The sequence below is a fragment of the Corvus kubaryi genome, unplaced genomic scaffold, assembly GCF_017639235.1.
Source record: "Corvus kubaryi isolate FWS band 111438036 unplaced genomic scaffold, C.kubaryi_AGA036_p1.0 37157, whole genome shotgun sequence".
In the NCBI taxonomy this organism is placed as follows: domain Eukaryota; kingdom Metazoa; phylum Chordata; class Aves; order Passeriformes; family Corvidae; genus Corvus; species Corvus kubaryi.
In genome coordinates this window covers 464,343-486,553 of record NW_024581041.1, presented here as the reverse complement: position 1 = coordinate 486,553, position 22,211 = coordinate 464,343, and the positions used below count along the sequence as shown (strand labels likewise).

General features: G+C 42.3%; 1 protein-coding gene across 1 annotated transcript in view; it reads right to left on the bottom strand.

Moving 5' to 3' along the window:
- NCOA6 (nuclear receptor coactivator 6) overlaps positions 1-21,018 on the bottom strand; it is a 37,499-nt gene extending 16,481 nt beyond the window's left edge. Inside the window, exons 1-9 of the mRNA XM_042021658.1 lie at positions 20,891-21,018; positions 15,522-15,674; positions 15,144-15,418; positions 12,117-12,272; positions 11,426-11,548; positions 9,904-10,032; positions 8,272-9,084; positions 5,405-5,551; positions 3,349-4,468 (exon numbers count right to left, since the gene is read on the bottom strand). Coding sequence (XP_041877592.1) covers positions 3,349-4,468; positions 5,405-5,551; positions 8,272-9,084; positions 9,904-10,032; positions 11,426-11,548; positions 12,117-12,272; positions 15,144-15,378 — 2,723 coding nt within the window. The 5' untranslated portion in view covers positions 15,379-15,418; positions 15,522-15,674; positions 20,891-21,018. The remainder of the gene's footprint in view (positions 1-3,348; positions 4,469-5,404; positions 5,552-8,271; positions 9,085-9,903; positions 10,033-11,425; positions 11,549-12,116; positions 12,273-15,143; positions 15,419-15,521; positions 15,675-20,890) is intronic.
- Between the last annotated feature and the right edge of the window lie 1,193 nt (positions 21,019-22,211).

Here is a 22,211-nt window from a genome sequence, read left to right as displayed (position 1 = left end):
CCACCACTGGTGAAAAAAAACCAGAATATGAATAACAAGATGTTTGTGTGAGGGACAAAATATTCCATGTTTATTCTTCTTTTGTATTGCTCTAGAGGTAAAAAAATATATAAAAGTAACTGCACCCCAGGTACAGTCTGGATTGTCATGAGCAGGACCTCTGCTCCACCAGCTGTGCTCTGAAGTACAACCTTCAGATACAAATCTCTCATCAGAGCAGAGAGAGAACTCCAGGAAAACCCAAACCAACCAAACCAAAGAAGGTGGCAGCTGTGCTATCAGGAGAGCAAACCTAAAATGCCAGGTGTGGCAGAGCCAGCCTGGCCCAGGAGCAGCAGCTCTGGTGGAACAGAGGCTCCTCCCCTGCTGCTGGGTGAGGGCATTTCCCAGCTCTGCCAGGGGACGGGCACCCCCCGACCTGCAATGAAACCCTCCGAGTCTGTCTGGGAAAAGCCTCTTTGTCCTGCAGTGCTGCCACCACCTGCACTGGGCACTGCAAACCTGAATGGCAGCACTGGGAATGACCTTCCACAGTGGATTATTTCTGTTCTACCAGTGCACAGGGTGTTCATAGTCTGTGCACAGGGGAATATTAAACAACTGCTTGTTTGTGCATGGATTTAATAGAATTAACCAACCTGTTTTATCCACAATCCCATTCCAGCTAGCATCCTGCTCCTCAGTTTACATCCCATTACCCACAGTCTTCAGGTTCAGCATACAGATGCAAATGCTTTTAAACAACCAAAATGACCTGGATTTCATTCCAATGCAAAGTTGCTCAATTAAGCAAACACTTGAAATTATTTTAGACTCAGCTGAATAAACTCTTTCAATAGCTCACTTAGCCTATTTACATTCCAACACGACTCAGTCTGCAATCCATATTACTAATTGTACTTTTGTTACTGTTATTATTTCTCAGAAATTATTTCTTTTTAGTGTCTTTATCAAATTAGCTGCATTTCCACACAAGGCTTGCTGCTCTGAATTCTAACATTTCTGAGGAAGAATGACAGAGAGGAAGCTGAGATGAAAAGCATCATATTTGCTTCTGATGCAAGAGAAAGTGATCCAAATTGGATTTAATTCCTGCCAGTTCCAAGGCAGGAAAATGCTGAGCTTGCCCAACGATGTGAGGGAAGCTGAGAGTGAGGGAGGCAGGAAGGTGTTACAGCAGCTTGCACTGCACTCTCCCTCTTTTTGCTGGAGAATACTCAGGAACTTTTGTAAGAACAGCTCTCTTCTTAGTGCTTCTGCAAGGGTCAAGTATTGATATAGTCCGTGTAGAACCAAAATGTTCATCCATATCAGAACAACATTCTGGTTCCCTTGTTAATTACACTGAAATCTGATTCAAAGCCTTATTTAGGAGCTGGAATTGAGCTGTCAGAGCTCATTAGAAAAGCTGTAATTGAGACTTCTTCTACTGTGAAAACTTTTTAATAAGTAAATAGTCTTGTGAGGCTTTGCAAGCTCAGAGGAAGAGCTTTATAGACCCATTTATTGATATTCCCAGGCCACACTGAGGCCAAGTGCTCATCAGTAAGACCAATGAAAACAAAATCCTAAGAAGAGTTTTCTTTAATGATTAGTGGATTTTTTTTTTTTCAGAAGGTGGTACCAACTCAGCTGCTCCCTCTGAATCCTCTGTCACTTCCACAGCAAGGCACTTGCTACAGCAGTGGTTATCATTGTTTTATTGGAATCTATTTGCACTGGAGGAGCTGGTGTCTGTGTTAGGTTTCTAAGTCACCCCAAAGCTGCAGACTGGCCACACACTTGGTTCTGGCCAAGTTACTTTACCCAGGTTTCCACATCTGGCCACAGACTGGGTCCTCCTCCAGCTGTAATCTGAGATCACACAGCAGCAGTGAGGACCTGACAAGCCATACCATGACTGTATACAACTATACAGGAGAGGCTTGAAAAGCTTTTCTCCAAGACCTACTAAATTAGCATGCTTTGCTTTACCTTACAGCATTTCTGCATTTTATTTTTGTACTAGTTAAGCCAATTAATGATTGTCACAAAAGATCACTTGCTATAGATGATGCGAGTTTTTCAGTCCACAATTAAAAGGTCCATGAAATTATTAATTCCACCTTCACGAAGGAATCTTGACACTGTGCAGAAAATGCAGGCTGGGGCTACACACTGAATAACCAAGGGAAAATTGAAATATTAAACAGTTGCTTAGTACTTGATGCCATCTTCTCTTTGCACTGAACTGAACATGTGTCCCTAGGAAAGGCAGGATAAACTTCAGGTTAAGGACATAATGATTATTCAAAGGGGCCAGACTGGTGGAACCAGAGCCACACCAGGAGCTTAATGTGCTATTGCCACCTTTTTGTTTGGTTTTAAGAATTTAATTTTGATATTTGGATATTTCTGTGTTATAATTTTCTGTGCAAAGTTTTTTCATTTCCCCCATTTTTTCTTGATTGAAAACAATCTCCCAAAGTACCATCAGGTGGATTTCTGTTAATGCCCCATGTGCTCATCTACAGCATCAGGATAATTAGATAAAGCATATCTGCCTTCTCAAATCTACCATTTGAGCTGAATAAAAGCACAGCAGGAGCAGCTACCACGCTGTGCTGGGTGACAGTGGGCTGTCAATGGCAAATGGTTACAGGACAGCTGGCCAAGAAAGAACATGCTGGCCAAAGAAGGAAGAAGAGATTCTGCAATCTTGTCTTTTCACTAAAAAGGCACACTCATTGATTTCAATCTTTTCCATTGGCCTCCTCCCTCTCAAGAGCTGTGGGGGTTTTTTCCCTTCCTAATCTCTGCTAGGCCAGGAAGACCAACATTGCTTGGATTTGTTAATCTCATACCCAGAAAGTACCAGATTCCTCCCTCTAAATTCTAGCTGTAGCCTCAACTAAGAGAGAAGTCCAGCTCAATTCCAGGCAGAAATGTGTCAGAATATGCACATAATTCAGGAAACAAGCCCCCAAAATCTGTCCTGCACATGTTATATAGAGGCTTCTAGTTCTTCTGAACATACTTCCCACCCTTTGATCGTGGCTGTCAGCCTGCTTAAAAAAGGCAGCCTCCTCTTCCAAGGGCTGTGGCACCAGGGGCTGCATGCTAAACTTCCTTCACCCAGTAAAGGTAAGGAACAGTGCTGGTAAAATTTGGTTTATAACTGAGTTTGGATATTTGCATGTTATTTTTAATCTTGAACAACATTCCAATGACAGACTCTTGAGAGAAACTGCTACAACATGAATTAAATACAGGTCCTTTCTCACCCATTACTTGCTGATAAAATATTGACAAGGTGCCTGTGGAGTTTCTTCATGCCCCTTATAAAAAACACTGTAATATTAAACCTACGTTGTTTGTTCTAGCTGTTGATTATTTTTCTTCTTCCTTGGAGGCTTCTTCTTCTTTGGCTTGCTGGCATTCTGGTTATTCTGTTTGTTGTTCACACCAAAGTGCCCTGCTGAGATATCGCTCTGGAGAAGGTTAACCAAGAGTGGACTTGTGAGCGTCACATCTTTATTGACAGGAAACACAGGATTCTGCCCACAGGAAACCTGATTCCCATTGGGAGTTCCACTAAACCCCGTACTGAAAGGCAGCCCATGGCCAGAGAAATGACTCCCTGAAGCATTGTTGTTTCCTTGCATTCCTTGCATATGAGAAGGCACCATGTTTGGCTGCTGCACAGGAACCTCAGGTAACATCTGTGTCAAGTTCCCATCGTTGTTTGCTGTGGTAGCAGTATCCCCAAGTTGCTGAGAGATGTGAGGACCAGGTCCAGTGGGTCTTAAAACTTGCCCTTGAATTCCCATCACCTGAGAAGGATTCCCATTCACGGGGCCTTGCTGTGCCATCATCTGCCCAGTGAACTGCACCATGTTTCCTTGCATGTTTGGGGTTGGTCCTCTCATCAGTTGAGCTGGCCCCGTCATAACATTGGACTGGTTTTGGGTATTAAAAGGCTGTTTACTTCCTTGCATCTGAGCGGTCATCATCTGTTCCATCATTGAGTTTTGCTGTAGCAAGACCTGGCCCTGAGGTCCCATCATCTGATTGTGTGTGGACATCATCTGCTGTCCCTGCTGGGGAATCATCTGTTTGGGTGGGGTCATCCTTTGGGGAGAGGGACCAAGATTTTGGTTTTGAGGTGTCACCATCATTTGGCCTTGTGGCATGAGCTGAGTTCGAGAAAGTATCATCTGGTTTTGAGGGTTCAGCGATCCCTGAGCCTGAATGTTCACCATCTGTCCTTGAGAGGACACGATTTGCTGATGCATCCCCATAAGCTGGGACTGTGGTCCTTGCTGAGGCTGTCCCTGCATGTTGCCCATGTTAACCTGTGGTACCCCACTAGCACCAGCCTGCTGGGTGTTCATATTTCCATGAAGTCCCATTAGATTGGTCTGCATCATATTTGCTGGGCCATGTGCTGCTTGCATCTGAGTTTGAGGAGGTCCAGATCCTTGGCCACCTTAAGAAAATAAAAAGAAAATACCAGTAAGACACTAACTGGATTGGTGTAAGAGTTTTCACACCTTTAACTGTTGAGTACTCCAAAAGTCCCTTTTCCAATAAACTGGTGTATCTCATATATTTGCAGTCCTGGGATGCAGAGTTTGATGCTACAGACACGTGTTAGTTGTCAAAACAGAACATCATACACCTCAAAATAAACACTTGGGCTGGTATTTCCCCTGTATCCCTCTGCAGAAGACAGAACAGAAACTTAATTTCAGTTGTTATCTGCACCTAGGTTTGAAAACCTTCCATAATGTCACCTAACTCAGCAGAGTAATTCCTAACCAAAATGAGCTTCAAACCCTGAGGTTACTTTATAATGGGTTAAAGAATAAATGCACACAGAGTACTGATGAAATGACATCATCAGGGTATCCATAATCCAGCCAAAGGACTAATAATTGAATTGTTAAATTGAGACATTTGTGAATTAAAGATTTCATTTTCACACTTTAAGCAGACTTTCAAAATTTTTGAAGGAAGTAACAAATAATCTTTTCAAAGCAGAACAAGATATTTTGCTACTCTGCTTCTAGGATAATTACACTTTTTTTTTTTCTGGACAAGAAGTTCCTTTTGTGTTGTATCTTTATTACCCCTTGCCTCCAAGTTTCAGTGTTACCTTCCATTCAATTTCTGAACAGCTACTTCTGAAGCCCAGACCCACAGTCCTCATCAGTAATAGTTGGGTTTTGAGAAACATGAGCAGCCTTATGCTTTTCTTTTCCTTATCCAGCACTACACCCAGAGCACTGCTGCAGTCCCAGCCAGCAGCTCCCTGTTAATGGCAGGAGTTGAATGGCTTGGGACCCGTGTGACACAGGAAAAGGCACCATGTGCTACAAATGGAAAATGGAAAAGGCTGAGGAAGGCCCCAGTGCAGTCAGACCTGTGTGCTGCACGTTCTGGCTGGTTGGCAGCTGCGGTGCTCCGCTGTTCCCTGGTGTTCCTGGAGCTGTGGAAGGCACCTGACCTTGCAGGAAGTTCTGGTTAGCCTGGCCTGCAGGGAACCCCGGGGGGAGCCGCTTGGGCATTCCTGAACACGAGAATTTTCTGATTAGTTAGTATGGAAAAGGGGAAGGAAAAAATAGACAAAATCTGTAATTGGAGAATACCTTCGAGTCTGTGCCATCATGTGACACGTTTAGGCAGCAATTGTTTTTTGCCAATATACAAAATCCACTGAAGACATTCATAGTTCTTACCTGTGCAATAATTCTGTCTAACAAATTACTATGACTAATTTCAAACTATAATTTCAGTACAAAACTTACTGCCCAGAGAAGGTGAAAAGTCCAAGTCTGACCTTTCAGAAACTAGAACTTTAAGTAACGTGGTTTGTTGCTTTCTGCTCTCCCGCATCTCTTAGCATGCCCTTAACTTATTTCATGTACACAAACACAAATAACTGGTATTTTTGCTAGTGATGTGCTCCTCTCACCAACTCTGACACACCAGGCACACACTCCTTATCAGTGCTGCTGTGTGCACACAAACCCAAAGGGTCTTTTCATCCCAGAGTGGGCTGAGGAACCCCATGGTTCAGTACATCCAGACCTGCTGCTCCTTCAAGTAACTCTGCTATCCCTGCTGCAACAGCAAGGAATTCTGTCAGGCCCTTATGTGGCACAACACCCACACTTTGGCACATCCAAACATCACTGCTGCCCTGGGACAGAGAGAAAAACCTCCCCTCTACCTGCCAACATGAGCAGCAGTGCAGATGGATTTTAGAGAACTCAGTTCTTTTTAACTCACTGTCCACACAATGCCTCAGACTTTGAGGCAACCCTGCCCACCGCCCCCTTTATTTTCCTGACCCAGTGCCAGAATGTGACTTCAGTTCCTTCTGCAGTTACGGCTTTCTTGCACACCTAATTGTACTACTTGTGCTAATTATCTGGTCCTAGGTTGTAATTAATATTTCAAGGTAATCAGGTCTATAGGTCAAACACCAAATATATCTACAAATACAGAAACAGACTTCTTGAAACACCACATCACTCCAGTTTTAGTTCTGCAAAACTTTCAGGGAAGTTTGCACATAGGAATGCTTCAACTGAGAAAAAAAGAAAGTGTTAGCTTGGTCTCTTCCAAATCTGATATAAATTCTGATTTGCTAAATTGACTGTGTGAAATGCAAAGTGTTTGAATGCATTCATTTACACCAAACCTTTAAATGCAAGGTGGCTTAAAAATAGAAAGATCTATCATGAAAAATTAACATATAAACTGCAGCAAAGAATGAGCATGCACAGAAGTCAGGCAAAAATCTCAGCAGTGGAAGCAACACAGCTTTGCTGAAACCAAGGAATCCTGTCTTTTAAAATCAGCTGAGGATACAGCTCACAGCAGGATTGTTGATTTTAGCAATAAGGTCTACAATAAGACCAAGTAACATATTTTGATGGTTTATTGTGGTGTCACATTTAACTCAAAAAAATTGAGGTTTCTTTGTAGTAGGTTTACTCAGGAAGCAGAACATGGGGATTGTTCTGGCTAAAGGTCACGGCTAAGATTTCTGATGGAGACATATGGCTGGTGAGGCAAAACTGTAGGGAAATGTGACTATAATGAATAATGAATAACTGCTTCCAGAGGGAGACATAACAAGATACACTAAGTGTAAGGCACTGGCAGATCCCAAGAGGAGAACATTGAAACAGAGAAAATTCATCTGAATTCAAACGAGACCCATGGTACAAACAGTGAAAACAAGAAGCTTGTCCACATCAGCAGACCAAGAAACAGGAATTCCTTACAGTGTTTTGACAGATTCTGGATGTACAACATGAGAATGCAAGAAACTAGAATGTATTTATGTGTGTGTAGGTAGACAAAGAATATGGCCCATATTTTATAAGTACATAAAGGAATTATTTCAAAGGCTTAAACAAGAACTGGTGTATGGGACCTGAGAACAGCCATCCAAGAGGAAGATGAACAAATGAGTGAGCAAAGAGAAGCACGACAAATCTGCATGGAAATACAAAGGGCTCAAGGGGAAAAAAAAACCACCAAGGACACAGAAGAGATCCTGGGACTGACAAAAGAAATTCCTTCATTGTTAGAGAAGAACTCTAGGAGTAGTAAGGAAAAGAAGTGAGTGCATTGGTCCAAAGAGGAAACTAAAGACAACACAGCCAAATGAGAAACTAAAACATCCCTTAACCTCTTAATTTTAGGATAGGGAGTACAACAGCATGGCAACAACAGCTCTTTCCTCTTTATATGGGAAGAAATTGGTGACAAAGACAGGGTGAAGAAGAAATATCCACAGCTTAGAAAGGAAGATGCAAAACAATGCCTCGGTTCTTTAGAAAATGTAAATGGTGACAGAGGAAGCTGAAGAGAGAAAGAAAATTTGTTTGTTTTCATGACACTCTCTCGCAAAAAATCCTCCCTTTCCCCCCCCAAAAGAACAACTCCCAACCTAAAAAAATCCCCTCACCATCTCTGAACATCCTAAACTTGCCTAAAGGCAACAGAAGAGCTGTCAACAGGACAACTGGCAGTAATAACAGTAATGCACACAGCAACTCCTCCCTGACCCTTCAGGCATCTCTGTGACACTGCAGGACAGAGAGAATAGAAACCAAGGGATGCTGATGCTCATTCACCAATACCCACCTCATACTCCATCTATTTGTTGATTCTGTCTCATAAAGGATCTTTTCAGAACTAACAGCAACATTAGTTCTTGCCACTTTATGTTTGGGGTTTTTTTAAATAAAAGAAGATCTCAGTACTTCTTACCTCCTAAACCAGGGTGTAAACCTTGTGGACCTTGGTTTTGCTGCTGCATCACCATGAAGTTGGGGGGTACATTCCCCTGTTGCACCATAGGATTACGACTAGGAGAACTGACAGGCTGCTGGAATCCCTGGGGAAGTGTGCTACTCTGGGGAGGCCTTGGTCCCAGCTGCTGCTGTGTCTGGTTAACAGTTGGAGATGAGGCAGGAGAGCCCTGCTGGAAGGAGGAGGGAGAGGAAGCAGGAGACTTGTTGGTCAGGTGGGGTTGTTGTAGTGGTGTAGGAACCCGTGAGGGCCCTCCCTGAAGGCTTTTCATTTGAGGAGCAGTAAACTGGCCAGGATTGCTCATCTGGGGAAAGTTTGAGTGAGCCTGGGAAGCTTGCTGGCTTCCAAAAGGATATGGAGGTGGAGGATGAGTAGGAGTTTGTACTGTAGCTAGAGATGGTCTTGCTTGAAGCTGCTGCTGCATTTGTCCAGGCAACGGGGCCTTTTTCCAACCCTGGTTTACTGTCAGTGTACCCAGCGCTCCCTGGGTTGGAGGAGGCTGAAGTGCTCCAGAAGGAAGGTGGTTCCAGCCAGGGGGAACTGGAACCTGTGCTGGTGAAGTGAATGAAGGTCGAATACCCTGCTGTGGCTGCTGATGTGGCTGGGGAGGCCGACTCTGCAACTGCTGCTGCTGTAGCTGCTGAAAGTTGGCTGAGTTCATCTGCCTGTTTACAGGAACTGACTGCATTGAATGGAGCTGGGGAGCTAAAGATCCAGATGGATGATTTTGCTGCTGTATATTTAGCCCAGATAAGAGTGGGTCCATTGCATCTATTAAAATAGCAAAGAAAAACAATAAAAAAAAGTAACCTACTGTAGACAAAACCCATCACAAAACAAGAAAGGCTAAATTGCTTGCTTGCATTTCCTTATTCTGCATAAAATTTCATGTTCCAGAGAAGCCAGGTCTTATCAATTTATATCCTCTAAAATAAAGCACAACAGCCCCACAATGCTACAGACTGATGTGAGCCCTCTACACACTTAGAACTGCAGAATCACACAGTATCTCAGCTGGAACGACCATTGAGCCCAAATCCCTGCTCCTGGCAGGACCATCTAAAACTAAACCACAGGACTAAGAGCGTCATCCAGACACTCCCTGAACTCTGTCAGGCTTGGTGCCATGACCACTTCCCTGGGGAGACTGTGAAGAATAAACCCTAAACATTCACACCTACCAGACCCCTGATCCTTAAACTACCAGTCTATCCACCCTTCCTGAAAAGAGGGGAAAAAAGAGCACCAGAAATATTCCTGCCTCGTTGAACTAATCCTTCTCTTACCTCTGGCTAAACATAAAGCTCAGTCACAACAGTTCAACTGCAAAAATACCACTGCCATTGCTCAACACATTTGAACAAAATACCAAGTAAGCTGGTGATTTATTAAGCACCCAAATTATTTGAAAAAATTTAACAGATTAAGGGGGAAGGCAAGTTTTCACAGGAAGAGTAGCTCCCAGAAAGGCAGGGAAAATGTTCCAGAACAATTCTGGAGTACTCTCAGGAATACACACTCGAGCCTGTGTGCTGAAGAATCAACATTTAAGAACATTTTCAGATCAGTACTATGACTAAATTTTACCACCTGGCTGTGAGGAAGGCCGAGGTGTTCGTGGCTGCAGCTCAGCACTAGCACCACTTGCCACCATAGAGGAGGGCACATTTCCACCCTGGGACATCATGACAGCTGCAGCATTGCTCATTCTTATTAAACCTTAAAAAATAAAAATAGAAATTATCAAGTCTTGCAGTTACATAGAGAAGAATTTCAGAATTTTTTCCCTTAAAAAGAAAAAATTATATTTGTCAGTAAAACATTTCTTTAGACTTCAAGAATTGTTTGTCCAAAATAACCTGAGGACACACGTCTCTGTCTGAAAGCTCAGACTCCCTGGTATCAAACAAGTTCAGGTCATGCTGTAGCTCTTTCTTTAACATTAAATTTTTAAAAAGAGTATAAAAGGAAACACTACTGACTCATGAATTAATGTGAGCCTGACTTGCCACTGAAAGCACCAAGTGACAAGATTGTATCAAAGCTGCACATGGAACTCAGGCTTTTGCAAGACCTGAAACTAGAAAGTAACTGAGGTGTTGCAAGAGAGAAAAAAATTCAATGTTTTACTTCCACAGGCTGCTATTTTCTAAAATGATTGCTATTGTTGTCCTGTTGGTTATACTGCTGTTATGTTGTTGACCTGCAGAGAGGAAATAAAGGCACTGATCAGCACAGTGGAGAGCAGAGCCCTTCTTTAAATGTTTTAAAGGACAAAGATTTCACTACTGTGTAATTAGGTTTTTACAAAGGCGAAATGTTCTTTCCATTCCTTCTCAACAGCCACAAATGCATCTTAGATAAACTGACCAAAAATGCTCCTGCTTTAATTGCTTTAAATCCTATTTACTAAAATATTAGTTATTTTGCCTTATGAGTCAGCTATTTTAATAAATTACATAGTAGCTTTCTTTGTAAAAAGTCTTTGTAAAATCTGAATTTTGTAGCTGAAAATTCCTTATGCATATACAAAGCTCTAAAATACAGTTTAATCAACTACACCTCTCCACAAAAATTCCTTCTTTATGATCAGACCTCAGAAGTTTATCAGAAAATAAAATGAGAGAGTAACAATGACAGTCCTGTACTTCCCATAGTTCTAACGGATTTAATCTAAGTCAGTTTATTGTACACTGAATAGAGACTTATGCACATTTCCATAAAGGGAACCAAACAGAACACTGTGAAAATTTGTGCATATTTCAAAGTGAATTCACTATACTCAACTCATGTGCTTTAAAAGGCTTTATGTGAAAAAACCCCGAACCAACCAACTAACCAACAAAACCCCAAACCACCACACCCTCAAAATACCTGAAAACAAACAAACTGGCCCCACCAAAATCACTCCAATGCTTGTGGGACACAATGCAGCCAACAATTTATTTACATAACACCAAACATGGTTTGACAGCACAGAACAAGAACAGACATTAATTTAAATGGCCATTACAATTCTGCAAACAATAGCTGCTGTAAGCAGCAGTTTCATTAGTCCAGCAGCAGATTTCTGAGTGTCTGAAGCTGCACAAAGGCAGCTGAGGGGATTTACCTTGCCCCCCCTGCATGGGGAACCCCGTGTCCATGCGCATGGCGCTGCTCGCTCCCAGGGGCCCGTTGATCCGCACATCGTGGCTCCTGCTCTGGGCTAAGGCCAAGTTGATAGCACCTTCCCCTAAAGCAATGCACAGGGTGGGTGAACAGAAGAGACAGAAAAGCAGAACACAGACATTTGCAAAAGGACATGTAAGAAATGCCGAGGAAGGAAGAAGAGGCTCCACCTCCACTGTGCACTTTAGAAGGACACTTACACATCACACCATCCTTCTGGATTCAGTTTTAAGAAAACCAAATGTCATGACAAGCATTACCTGCCCTTGGTTTCATCCTGAGGGTGCTCCTGGACAGCTGTCCAGAATGGATAGTGTAACTGTGAAATCCACTGAAAACTTGTCTTAAAGACAGCCTCATATGAAACAACAGGGAAAGAAAATGAGCCAACCCTTTCCTAAGTCAACACACAGAAAACATTTTCCAGGAGGGTTCCTGATGCCCAGAGCATTTTCAGGTTTCATTTTTATTTGTAGTAAATTTTATTCTTGAAAGAATAAAAGTCCTGGGCTATCTTTTTCACTAAAGCTAAAGTAGTAACTTAGAAGCTTTGCAACATTAACCAAGTACACAAAACTGCTTTTTGAGTCTACTTAAATGTGAGCTTTGGAAGCAGATTTGGTGTGAAATACCTTCAATCTGAACTGAGAGAATGCCCAGGTCTCGGAGCTGTTGGTTGTTGTTCTGAGCCAGGATTCGCAGCCGCTCGGCTGCTTCCCGGGGGATGTTGAAGGTGACACGGACACTGTTCCAAGGCTCTATCTTCTGCACTTTTAACTTGTTGGATTCTTAACAGAAAAACAACCAAAGTCAGTGCAAAGGCAGTTTTTAAACATGTCTGATGAAACAACTTGGTTAAAAAGTTGAAAAAAATGAAACAGTTTTTGGCTTTGAAAATTGCCAGTGCTTGGTCTCAGGTACAGGAAATTTTTCCCCACACAGGTGTACAGTGACCAATGCTGCCAAACCACATCAGGGATTTTCCAAAAAATTAGCAGTAAAAAAACTACTCAATGATAACCAATGCAACAGACGACACACTCACTTGATAGTATTACTCAAAAATTGAAATATTCTGTGGATAAACTACTTTGGAAAGATAAGAAAATATCTAATAAAACAGATTTCATACAATTATAGGTATTAGGTTTGGGTTGGAAGGGACCTTAAAGCCCAATCCATTCCACTCCCTGCCATGGGCAGGGACACCTTCCACTAGACCAGGGTGCTCCAATCCCTGTCCAGCCTGGCCTTGGACACTGCCAGGGATCCAGGGGCAGCCACAGCTGCTCTGGGCACTCTGTGCCAGGGGCTCCCCACCCTCCCAGGGAACAATTCCTTCCCAATATCCCATCCATCCCTGCCCTCTGGCAGTGGGAAGCCATTCCCCCTTGATCTGTCCCTCCAGGCCTTGTCCCCAGTCCCTCTCCAGCTCTCCTGGAGCCCCTTTAGGCCCTGCAAGGGGCTCTGAGCTCTCCCTGCAGCCTCCTCTTCTCCAGGTGAGCACCCCCAGCTCTCCCTGCCTGGCTCCAGAGCAGAGGGACTCCAGCCCTGTGATACAGTACATTTGTTTGGGAACCAGATGGATGAGGGGAAAAAACTGACTACAGGAGTGAAACACTTGAAATATTTGCTCTAAAAATGCTTGTGAAACCATCTTTTTTTTTTTTTTTTTTTTTTTTTTTTACAAGGCCAGTGCCAACAGAGTCCTAGCAGTATTTCATTGATTTCTACCTTATTATTTAGTTTTCTGGGTAGGTATTTCATATCCACTGCCAAAAATGTCTCAAAGTCATGCAAAATACTTACTTGCACGTTTTCTGAAAGCCTGTTCTACACATGAGTGTTTCTACATAGATCAGTGGTTTTCAAAGTAACAGCAAAAAGGTTGGGCAGTTATGCTGGATACATTATCCAAAGTGATACCTACCTAAATGATTGCTACAAAATGCAGTTAAGGATAGTTAAAAACACAGCTCCCAATATAGCTTTATAAGTTTCCAGTTTCTATCTTCCTGTAAAGAAAGTTCCTCTCAAAACAGAAAGCATTGACCCAAATTTTCATCAGCCAGCTCCTCCACTGTAACCTTAGATTTACTCAACATTTGCTACCTTTTGGAGTCTGAAAAACATGTTAGTTAAGAATGCCAGCACTCATTCCTATTTAGGAATCTCTTGTTCACCACTAATTCACCAAGACCCTTTTGCTGCTACAGTAACAGAATTATTAAATTCATCCTCGTTCTACCTATAAGCCTGTTTTTGGCTGGGAACATGTCAGGAGGAGTTTTAAAATCTCCTTTTGTGGAGGTTTGAACAGTCCCATTTTTTCTGTTATTAATGTTCCAATATTTAACACAGAAAAATTGTATTATCAGTTTTGGTATTTCTATGTATTTGTACCCAGGTTTCTCATTTTTCAAACACTGCATCTGCCAAGATAACCCCACGTTATTTACTAACTCCACATTCAGGATATCCTATTTTGCTCTGAATCAGTTTAAATAACTTCTCACATGGATAATTTTCAAATTAGCTTGACATTGATTTTAAAAATTTGCTTTCTCAGCTAAGGTCTGAATCATGTTTATTAATCCTGGCATTAATATTTATAACAGACTCAGCATGCAGATGCCTCTGTGTAACAAAGGTGACTACGTGCAGCAACAGACTGAATAGATGTCAAAAACTACACAATTCATCTGTGGAATTACACACATCCCTTCACACCAGTAACCATCTGTTAGTTTACATCTACTGCCAACTGTTTGTGAGATACAGCTCAAAACTGTAGTATTTCTTCATAGTATTTTTGTCTTATCCCAGCTTTTTTATCTCCCTGAGCAAGAACAGCAAGAACCCAACAAACTGATGCCAGCTGACTACATGGACAAAATTGAAAGAAAGGAATAAAGTGACAAAGAAATTCAGTTTGGTTCTTGAGGAGTAATGTGTTATTTTTCTGAAAAGGTGTTTGACACTGTTGAAGAAAACAATCACTGCTACCTAACTGAGCAGCCATCAATAATCAGCCTAAGACCTTTTGCAAGGAAGTTCAGACAGGAAACAAATGTCTTTTTCCAGATCTAAACATGCTGGCAAAAGATGTCCCAAAAAGCCTGCTATCAGTGACGTGCCATGGAGCTGCTCCCAGAGCTGGGTGAGCATTCGGGGGTACATGAGGGCACTCCCCACCCCCAACACAAACCAATCAATCAGGTAGGGTAGGTCAGAAAAGGGCAGTAATATCACAGGTACTGGAGAGTGAACACATTCTCAGATGAACTGCAGTAGTTTAAAATGGACGGTTTGGACAGTAAAACACATCTCCTGTGTGAACCAGCCTGGTTTCACTTTCATATAACACAGTCGTGTAATAGAGGGACATGAAAGAGAATAAAACCAGGCAAAATGTGGAAACAGAAGAGAAATGAAGGAACTTGCTAAATAAATCAGTTTCAAACAACAAACCCACTGCAGACACTTGCAGTCTACATTTCTGAGAAGAACAGCTCACAAATTCACTAAGAATAACCCCAACCAATATCATAACAAACTAAGTAGCTCAAACCCAACATAAACTACTTTTTGTGCAAGTACCCTGACTACCTAAATAAGCTTTTTAAGGACAGCTGAAAAGTGACAAGAAGGTGCATTACCCATGTGTAAAAGGCCAGGCACATTCTCCAGTATGGTATCCAGCTTCTGTTCAAAGTCTCTGTCACTTATATTTCCTTTAAAAGCTACAAAGATTGTGGAATCCCCAGGAGCAGCCTCCTGTTTCAGTTCATCTTCCTCCAGTCCTGAATCAAAATCCACCTCTAAGTCTTCCATAGCTGAGGAGTACAAGGAGGCATATGTATCTTTTAAGTTAGGTAGATCATCCAAAACCATTGTTTCCAAGAATGGGAGCCTGTCAGACGTCAAGGTGATGCTTGGAAGGGAAAAAAAGAATTATAATACATATAATAATAATTGTGTAAGGACATTAACAGCTGCTTTCAGTGGAACATTTGGTCATTGCCAGAAAAACCTACCTGGTGACCCAATGTTGGGCTCTGTGAGACCAACTGTGTGAGGCTGCAAATGGTGGCCATGGCAGTGTCTGAGCTGTTTCTCCACTAGGACAAACAGAAGGGGTTTCCTGACAGAATCCTGCTGCACGGGACTTGAGAAGTATTCCAGTTGATCTAAAAGACAGACAGGTAGAAAGGAAGGTAGAGGATAAAAAATCAGAGGAAAATGAATTCTATTCATCTCCATATCGTAGAGGGGACAAGCAGGCATCTGGTACCAATGTTGCAGTGCCTGACTGTTGGGAGACTGTAAAACTACTCACAGCAATAGCTGAATTACAGAATGATAGGAAGAATTCACTTTTAGAGACTGCAGATGCAATAGGTGCAAAGCACTAAGAAAGCCACAGCACATGTTTACCAGGAGAAATGTAGCATTTGACAAATATTTTACTCCCACCCAGGGAAATCTCAGGCATAATGTGCCAACTTTCTTAAAGTTTGTAAAGATTTAGGTGTTTTCAGCTTCTTAGGCACATAACAACCTGAAATCTGCTCCCCTGTCACAGCCCACAACTCTCACCATGCCCCCACATCGTGCTCAGATAACAATGAATTCAATAAGCCAAGTCCCACACCTGATGGATTTTGCTTAATAAGAAGTCTAAACTTTGCAATGAATTTTGCCATTATGACATTAATCTATGCTGTTACAGAAGTACAATCTATGATAAAATTATCCCAAAACTTCCAGTGGTCACCACCAATGTTAAGATACACATTTTCCCACTCCATCACAAGGGCAATGGCACTACCCTTTCCAGGTGAGACATCTGCTCTAACACTCAGCACTTTGCAAGTATTGCTAAAATATTCAAACCATCTGTAGAAACAGCCAAAAAAAGGAACCTGCTCCTGACCACCATTGTCAAAACCAAATCAATTCACCAGCCAGGACTGTCAAGACCTCATAACTCCAAAGCTGTGGGTATTTGGCACAACCCACCCAGAAGGTTTAGCTCAGGACAACAGACCCTTTAACAGGATACAGATTGGGGTTTTGGCAGAGGTTCAAGTTCCCAACACAAATTAAAAACACAACTTTGAGATTAAAGGTGAGCTGCAGATACTGGCCAGAAAACAGCCTTTTCTAATAAAAAAATCTAACAATGTTAGACAAGTGCAGATTCAACTCTGCACTGTTTGCACACTCACATAATGCTGCTGAAGGGACAATATCACAAAGGAAAAACCAGGGACTTGGAAGCCACAAAATCCCCTCAGCTTTTTGGTCAGACCTCTACACATATACTCACTATATTTCAAAAATACAGGTTTTTTCTTCCTTGCAACCCTACCCCACACCAGGCAATCCAACAGCACTAAGGAATAATCCCCTATTTTACATGCAGTTACTCTCTCATCCTGCAGCACCAGCCTTCATCCTCAAATCTCAGATTAAAAACTGAGCTAATTTTGTCTCACAAGCTCTTCTGCAGCCCTGCATCAGAAAATAAGTTTAATGTTTCACAGGCACTGATCTGTTTCCACAGTGCTTTCATATACTTATTATTCCCATGGAAATTTTCAAGATGGGCAATAGAGAAAGAAATTTTAAAAATTCATTACCAGGTGAACACAGAGACAATTAAATCTTCTTTTTTTTCCCAGACTCCTTGCTGCTCAGCTCTGTGTCTAAATTACTGCTCTGAGTGTTCGGCACCTCCATTAAGTCAAACTCCTCAGTGCCATGTCAGGTGCCCAGATAATGAGAATCACAATTGATAGGAGTCTGTGAAAAGATGTTTTAACTGATTTTCACACAATTTCTTGGACAGATAACTTCCTTACCCAAGCTGGCTTTACACCAACCAGGAGAGCAGGCCTTCTCCTTCTGTGTTCCTACATCTTTCATTCCACATCCACTGACCCCAGGGAGGGAGGAGCTGGGAGTCCTACACAAATGGCCTTTTTAATGACCAAGCACAGCCATTCTGTGCGAGGAATGAGGCAAACATCCTGTGAAATATAAGCACTATATTTTGAGGAAAATAACATAGAACATGATTTGTCAGAAAGTCTTGAGTAAATTTCTTAGGGAGAGAAATCTCAGCTCAAAATATAGGCTCTTACGTGTTGAAAAGGTACAACTACTTGGAGGTGATGGGGTGTTGCACCTCCAGCAAGAAACATGAGTACACCTGACAATCCCTAACACCAAAGAAATAAGAATTTATCTACAAGAACACAAACATTTCAAGTCTTTATTTGAATGGAAGTGTCTGAAGCCTCCATCTTCCCTGTAAAAGAGCAGAACACCCCCAGACTGCTTAAATCATGGTTTTTAAGCAATTCATAAAAATGCTGCAGCTTAGACCAAATTTCATCAACCTCATCTCAGTGTGCTAAAATCTGACAGGATTTGTTGAAGTTATGGCCCTTTGTAAATGCTATAAAAATCGAGTTTTCTAAATCCCAAAGGACCATGGGCCTTGCTTCACTTGACTCGGAGAATCACAGGACCACAGGGATATGGTGAGGGAAGGAAACAAACCAAGACCAAGCTTTACATTTTACCTCCCAGATGAGCATATATAGCTACAGCTCCCATTGCATTTTTTCTTTACATCATGCTCCTCAAGGATCTCTGCTACATTCATCTGCACTCTCTCCTTCTCAAACACACAGAATTTAGTCCATTCCTATATTCAGGTATCATTTATCTCAAGTATGACATGAGAAAGTGATCATTTGCAAGATTTTCTTCTTCAGGCAGTGCACAGCACACCATCCATGTCAGAGCAAATGAATCCCAGCTGCAGAACATCCTAACAACTTCTGTAATCTCATGGTTATAGGGCTGGCTTCCATAAACCCTGAGCAAGCACTTGACCGTAATCAGCAGGTACCTTCCCTCAACACTCTTCCACACAAACACAAAATGCCTTCAGCATAAGCACACCCAGGTAAAACACTGGTCATTCAACAGTCCATGTAAACCAGAACTCCCAGCAGGTTATGGAGGATCTCTGATGAGTAAGAACCACACCTGAGCTGATGCGTACAACTGCAGCACACTTCAGGAACTCAAGCACCCATGCTCACTTGGCAGCACAAAAAGGTCTCTGACCATCATCCTGCCTTCAAAAAGCCCACATGGCCTCCTTCCTGTCCCTGCACCTGCTCCTTTAGAGTTTCCAAATTAGTATTTCCCATTTTACAGTTGTTTCTGGGAACTCAGAACAAGTCCAGTGCTACCACATGGCAACCATTTACCCTCAAACCTGGCCTGGAACTGGCTACAGCAGCAAAACCAGTGTTATGCCTCTTTATTATAAAGTTGGTCTTAGTACATCTTAGTACACCTAACTGAAGTAAGAGAGGTGGGGATAAACAGCCAAATAACAGACAAATGGCCAAAATGCACCTGCACTGTTGTATGGGGACAGGGGGTGGAAGAGCACGGCCCATGAAGACCAGAGTGTCCAACCCGAAGGATGCAGGGCACACCCTGGGCTGCTGGAGCCAGGAGCTCCCAGGCACACTCACCATATGCATAAAACAACTGACCCACTAAAATGTGCAAAACAGAGACTCTTCAGAGGAAGAATTCCCACAAGATAGAGGATGCCACAGCTGAGACCTGGGCTGATGGACAGCTGGGGCACACACACAACCACCAGGAGCCCCAAGGCATTTTGCCATGGCCTGTGCTGTCCCCACCAGCAGCCTGACAGCAACAGGCAGCCTGCACAACAAATCCAGCACCACATGGCTGGGCAAGGCTTGGAAAATCCCATCCAGACCCTGGGAGAGATGGGATTAGAGCAAAATCTCAAAGAGCCAGTTGTCACTAAGTGGGGAGCAGCTGAACACTGGAAAGCCAGCAGGCTCTGGAGTACCTGCAAGTGCTGGCCTCTGGGGTGAAAAACAACACAAAGGAAAAAACCCCAACTGATATCTTTCCTGATATGAGGAAATCTTATCCCAAGGTTCACTTAACTGATCCAAACTTATGTCAATTTGTCTCTTAAATAGAACTTGAAATCTCTTGCCTTGCTTTCTCCTATCTATTGCACTACACAGAGCACACAAACCAAACCAAGGCCTTGTCTGGCCACCTGTCCCAGGCTTTCTGCCATAGTCTATTGATTTACAAGCTTCTTAATGTATTCAAAATAAACACTTTCACAACTGATGTCACACCAGAACATGCACTCTCCCAAAACAAATAAAAAGTACTAAAATCCTGCTCTACATCTCAGCACTCTTCCAAATTACACAAAAGATTGGAAAGGGTGAGAGCAGAAGGAAGGATGGATTGATGCCCTTCACTAGCAGATGGCACTAGCTGGCACTAAGCAGGGTCCTCATCCTCACAGTGACCATTATTTAAAGCTGCAACAGGGAAGGGAAAGAAATGAGGTTACAGTCAAATCCCTTGAGGAAACCAGAATTCAGAGTGAGGAGGGAAAGTCTGGGATACCTGTACCAACATAATTTCTAAAGGATTGAAATTCCTTTTGCTGTCACTGAAAAATGGTTTTCAAGCAACTTAATAGATTAAAAAAATCAGGAAAAAGGATATCCTGGATAACACACTTTAATGTTTTCTGCTTCCTTTGTTTTAGATGCCAATGAGAAAAAGATGTAGAGATTTTCTTGATGGGGGCAGAGGAGGTTCAGTGTTGCCAGAATACTGGTGAGAGGATGGCTTTCTTTGAACCTGTAACATGCACTCTTATACAGTCACACAGGCTTCATTTAAACAGTAACACCTGGAAACCCCAGAGACACTGATCACAACACTGTCTCTACTGGAGATTTGTTAACAGTGTATTATCCTCCTACAGCTGTTCCATTTGTTGCCCAGCATAGCGATCTTGGAGCTTGTTAAACCTGAGCAATGAATAAACCTAGACACCCACAACCATTCTACGATAAAAAGATTAAAATAACATCATGGTTTTGAGCAAAAAACCAAACCAACAACACTTTTAAACAAATTCTAGGCAAGTGTCATTTAACAGTATAACACAAGGAAATTAAATAAGGCTAAGAACCATTGTTACAATGTGAAAGAATACCTAAAGATAAACTTAAACATGCACTAAAATTTCCTCTAAAACAACCTAGCCAGGGTTCCAGTAATTTTGAACTTCCAACGTTGGTGTTAGATGAATGACACCACTAAAGCATCTCAACTGTTCTCCTTGGGAGGAACAGCCAAAAACCTGATGGCAAATACCCCTAACCCTGTATGGCCGAGTGGGGAGTCAGCTCTGGAGCCAGCCCAGCCCTGCAAACACACACAGCAGTGGGGACAGGCAGGGGGAGAATGTAAAAAAACCAAGAGATATTCAGATGCATCATATGCTTATTTTACCTACCAAAACAAATGTCACGACTTCAGTATTTTGGGGTGCGCAACAGGATTTCAGGTAATTCCAGACTGGCAAACATGGTTAAACAGCAACTCCCAAATATGGAATCCTGAAAGAAAACCATCACATTTCATCAGACAATGATGCACAATTACAGAAATACTGAACATAATGGCAAATAGCTCCATTTTTAATGCGCAGTTTTGCACCAAGTCAGATGCTCTCCTCAGCAGTGTAAAAAGCACATGTTACTATATTCAAATTCAAACAGCAAAACCTGAGGAACCTGAAAAAACAACCTTTCATTACGGGCAGAAAATGGAATACTTCCTTTAGCTGGAAATGACGTTCTATTCTTCTAAACATGGCAAGTTTTATCTAGAATAATGTACTTATTTAGGTTTAAGGACAAACTCATCTAGATTAAACCAATCTTCAGAGAAACCAGCACAGCCAGGATGTCCCTCAGCTCATCCTAAGCAGGCGCCTAAACCGGCTCAGGTTAAGCTCATTCCAGAAACACGTTCCGAGCCCACAGGACCACCTCAGACAGACAGTGCTGCTGCAGGTGGCCAACATGGGGAGGTGAATCCATTCCTAGCCCCTGCTGCTGGTCACGGGCTCATCAAGCTGCACTCCAGCTCCTGGGATCATAAAAACACAGCAGTAAAGCTAAATGGCCTCGGAACAACAAAACACCGCCCCTCGAATCAACGGGATTTATAGGCACAGCCCAGGGCCGGTGCTCAAGGAGATTTTCTGCTTACGTGCTTGCCTGCTCCTCAGTGGGAAAGGGGACTGCCCAAAAACAAACAGGGGAAGCAGAAGAGGGAAGAAGACTCAGAAAGAAAAAGTAGAGATTTGTCTTCTGTCTAGACAACAAAGCAAAATTGCTTTAAAAGCCTTATTGTGCTACAGCCTTTGCACTTCTGCCAACCCAGCAAATCAGAGAGAAGGAAAGAGGTTTTACATTAAATCAAATCATGTATGCTTTGCAGCACTTTTAATAGTCATCTAACACTTCAGCCTCTCGTATCTTCTTGTATTTCTAAGTAATTGTAACTCAAGAAGTGTAGCACCAAGTCAAAGGCCTGATGACTAAATCACAAGCAGTGACCTGTTTCCAGCTATATGCACCTGCCTAAATACCATGACCAGACACCAAGCTGAGGGGCAAAATCAAAATTTGAAATAGGAAATTTTAGTATTGTTTGTTGTGTAAGCCAAAACTAAAAAAAGTTTTCATGTTCTACAGCAGATACTGCATTAGTTCTACTTTTTCACCCTTTTCATAAAAGGATGTTCCACAGCCTAAAACTGAGTCCTG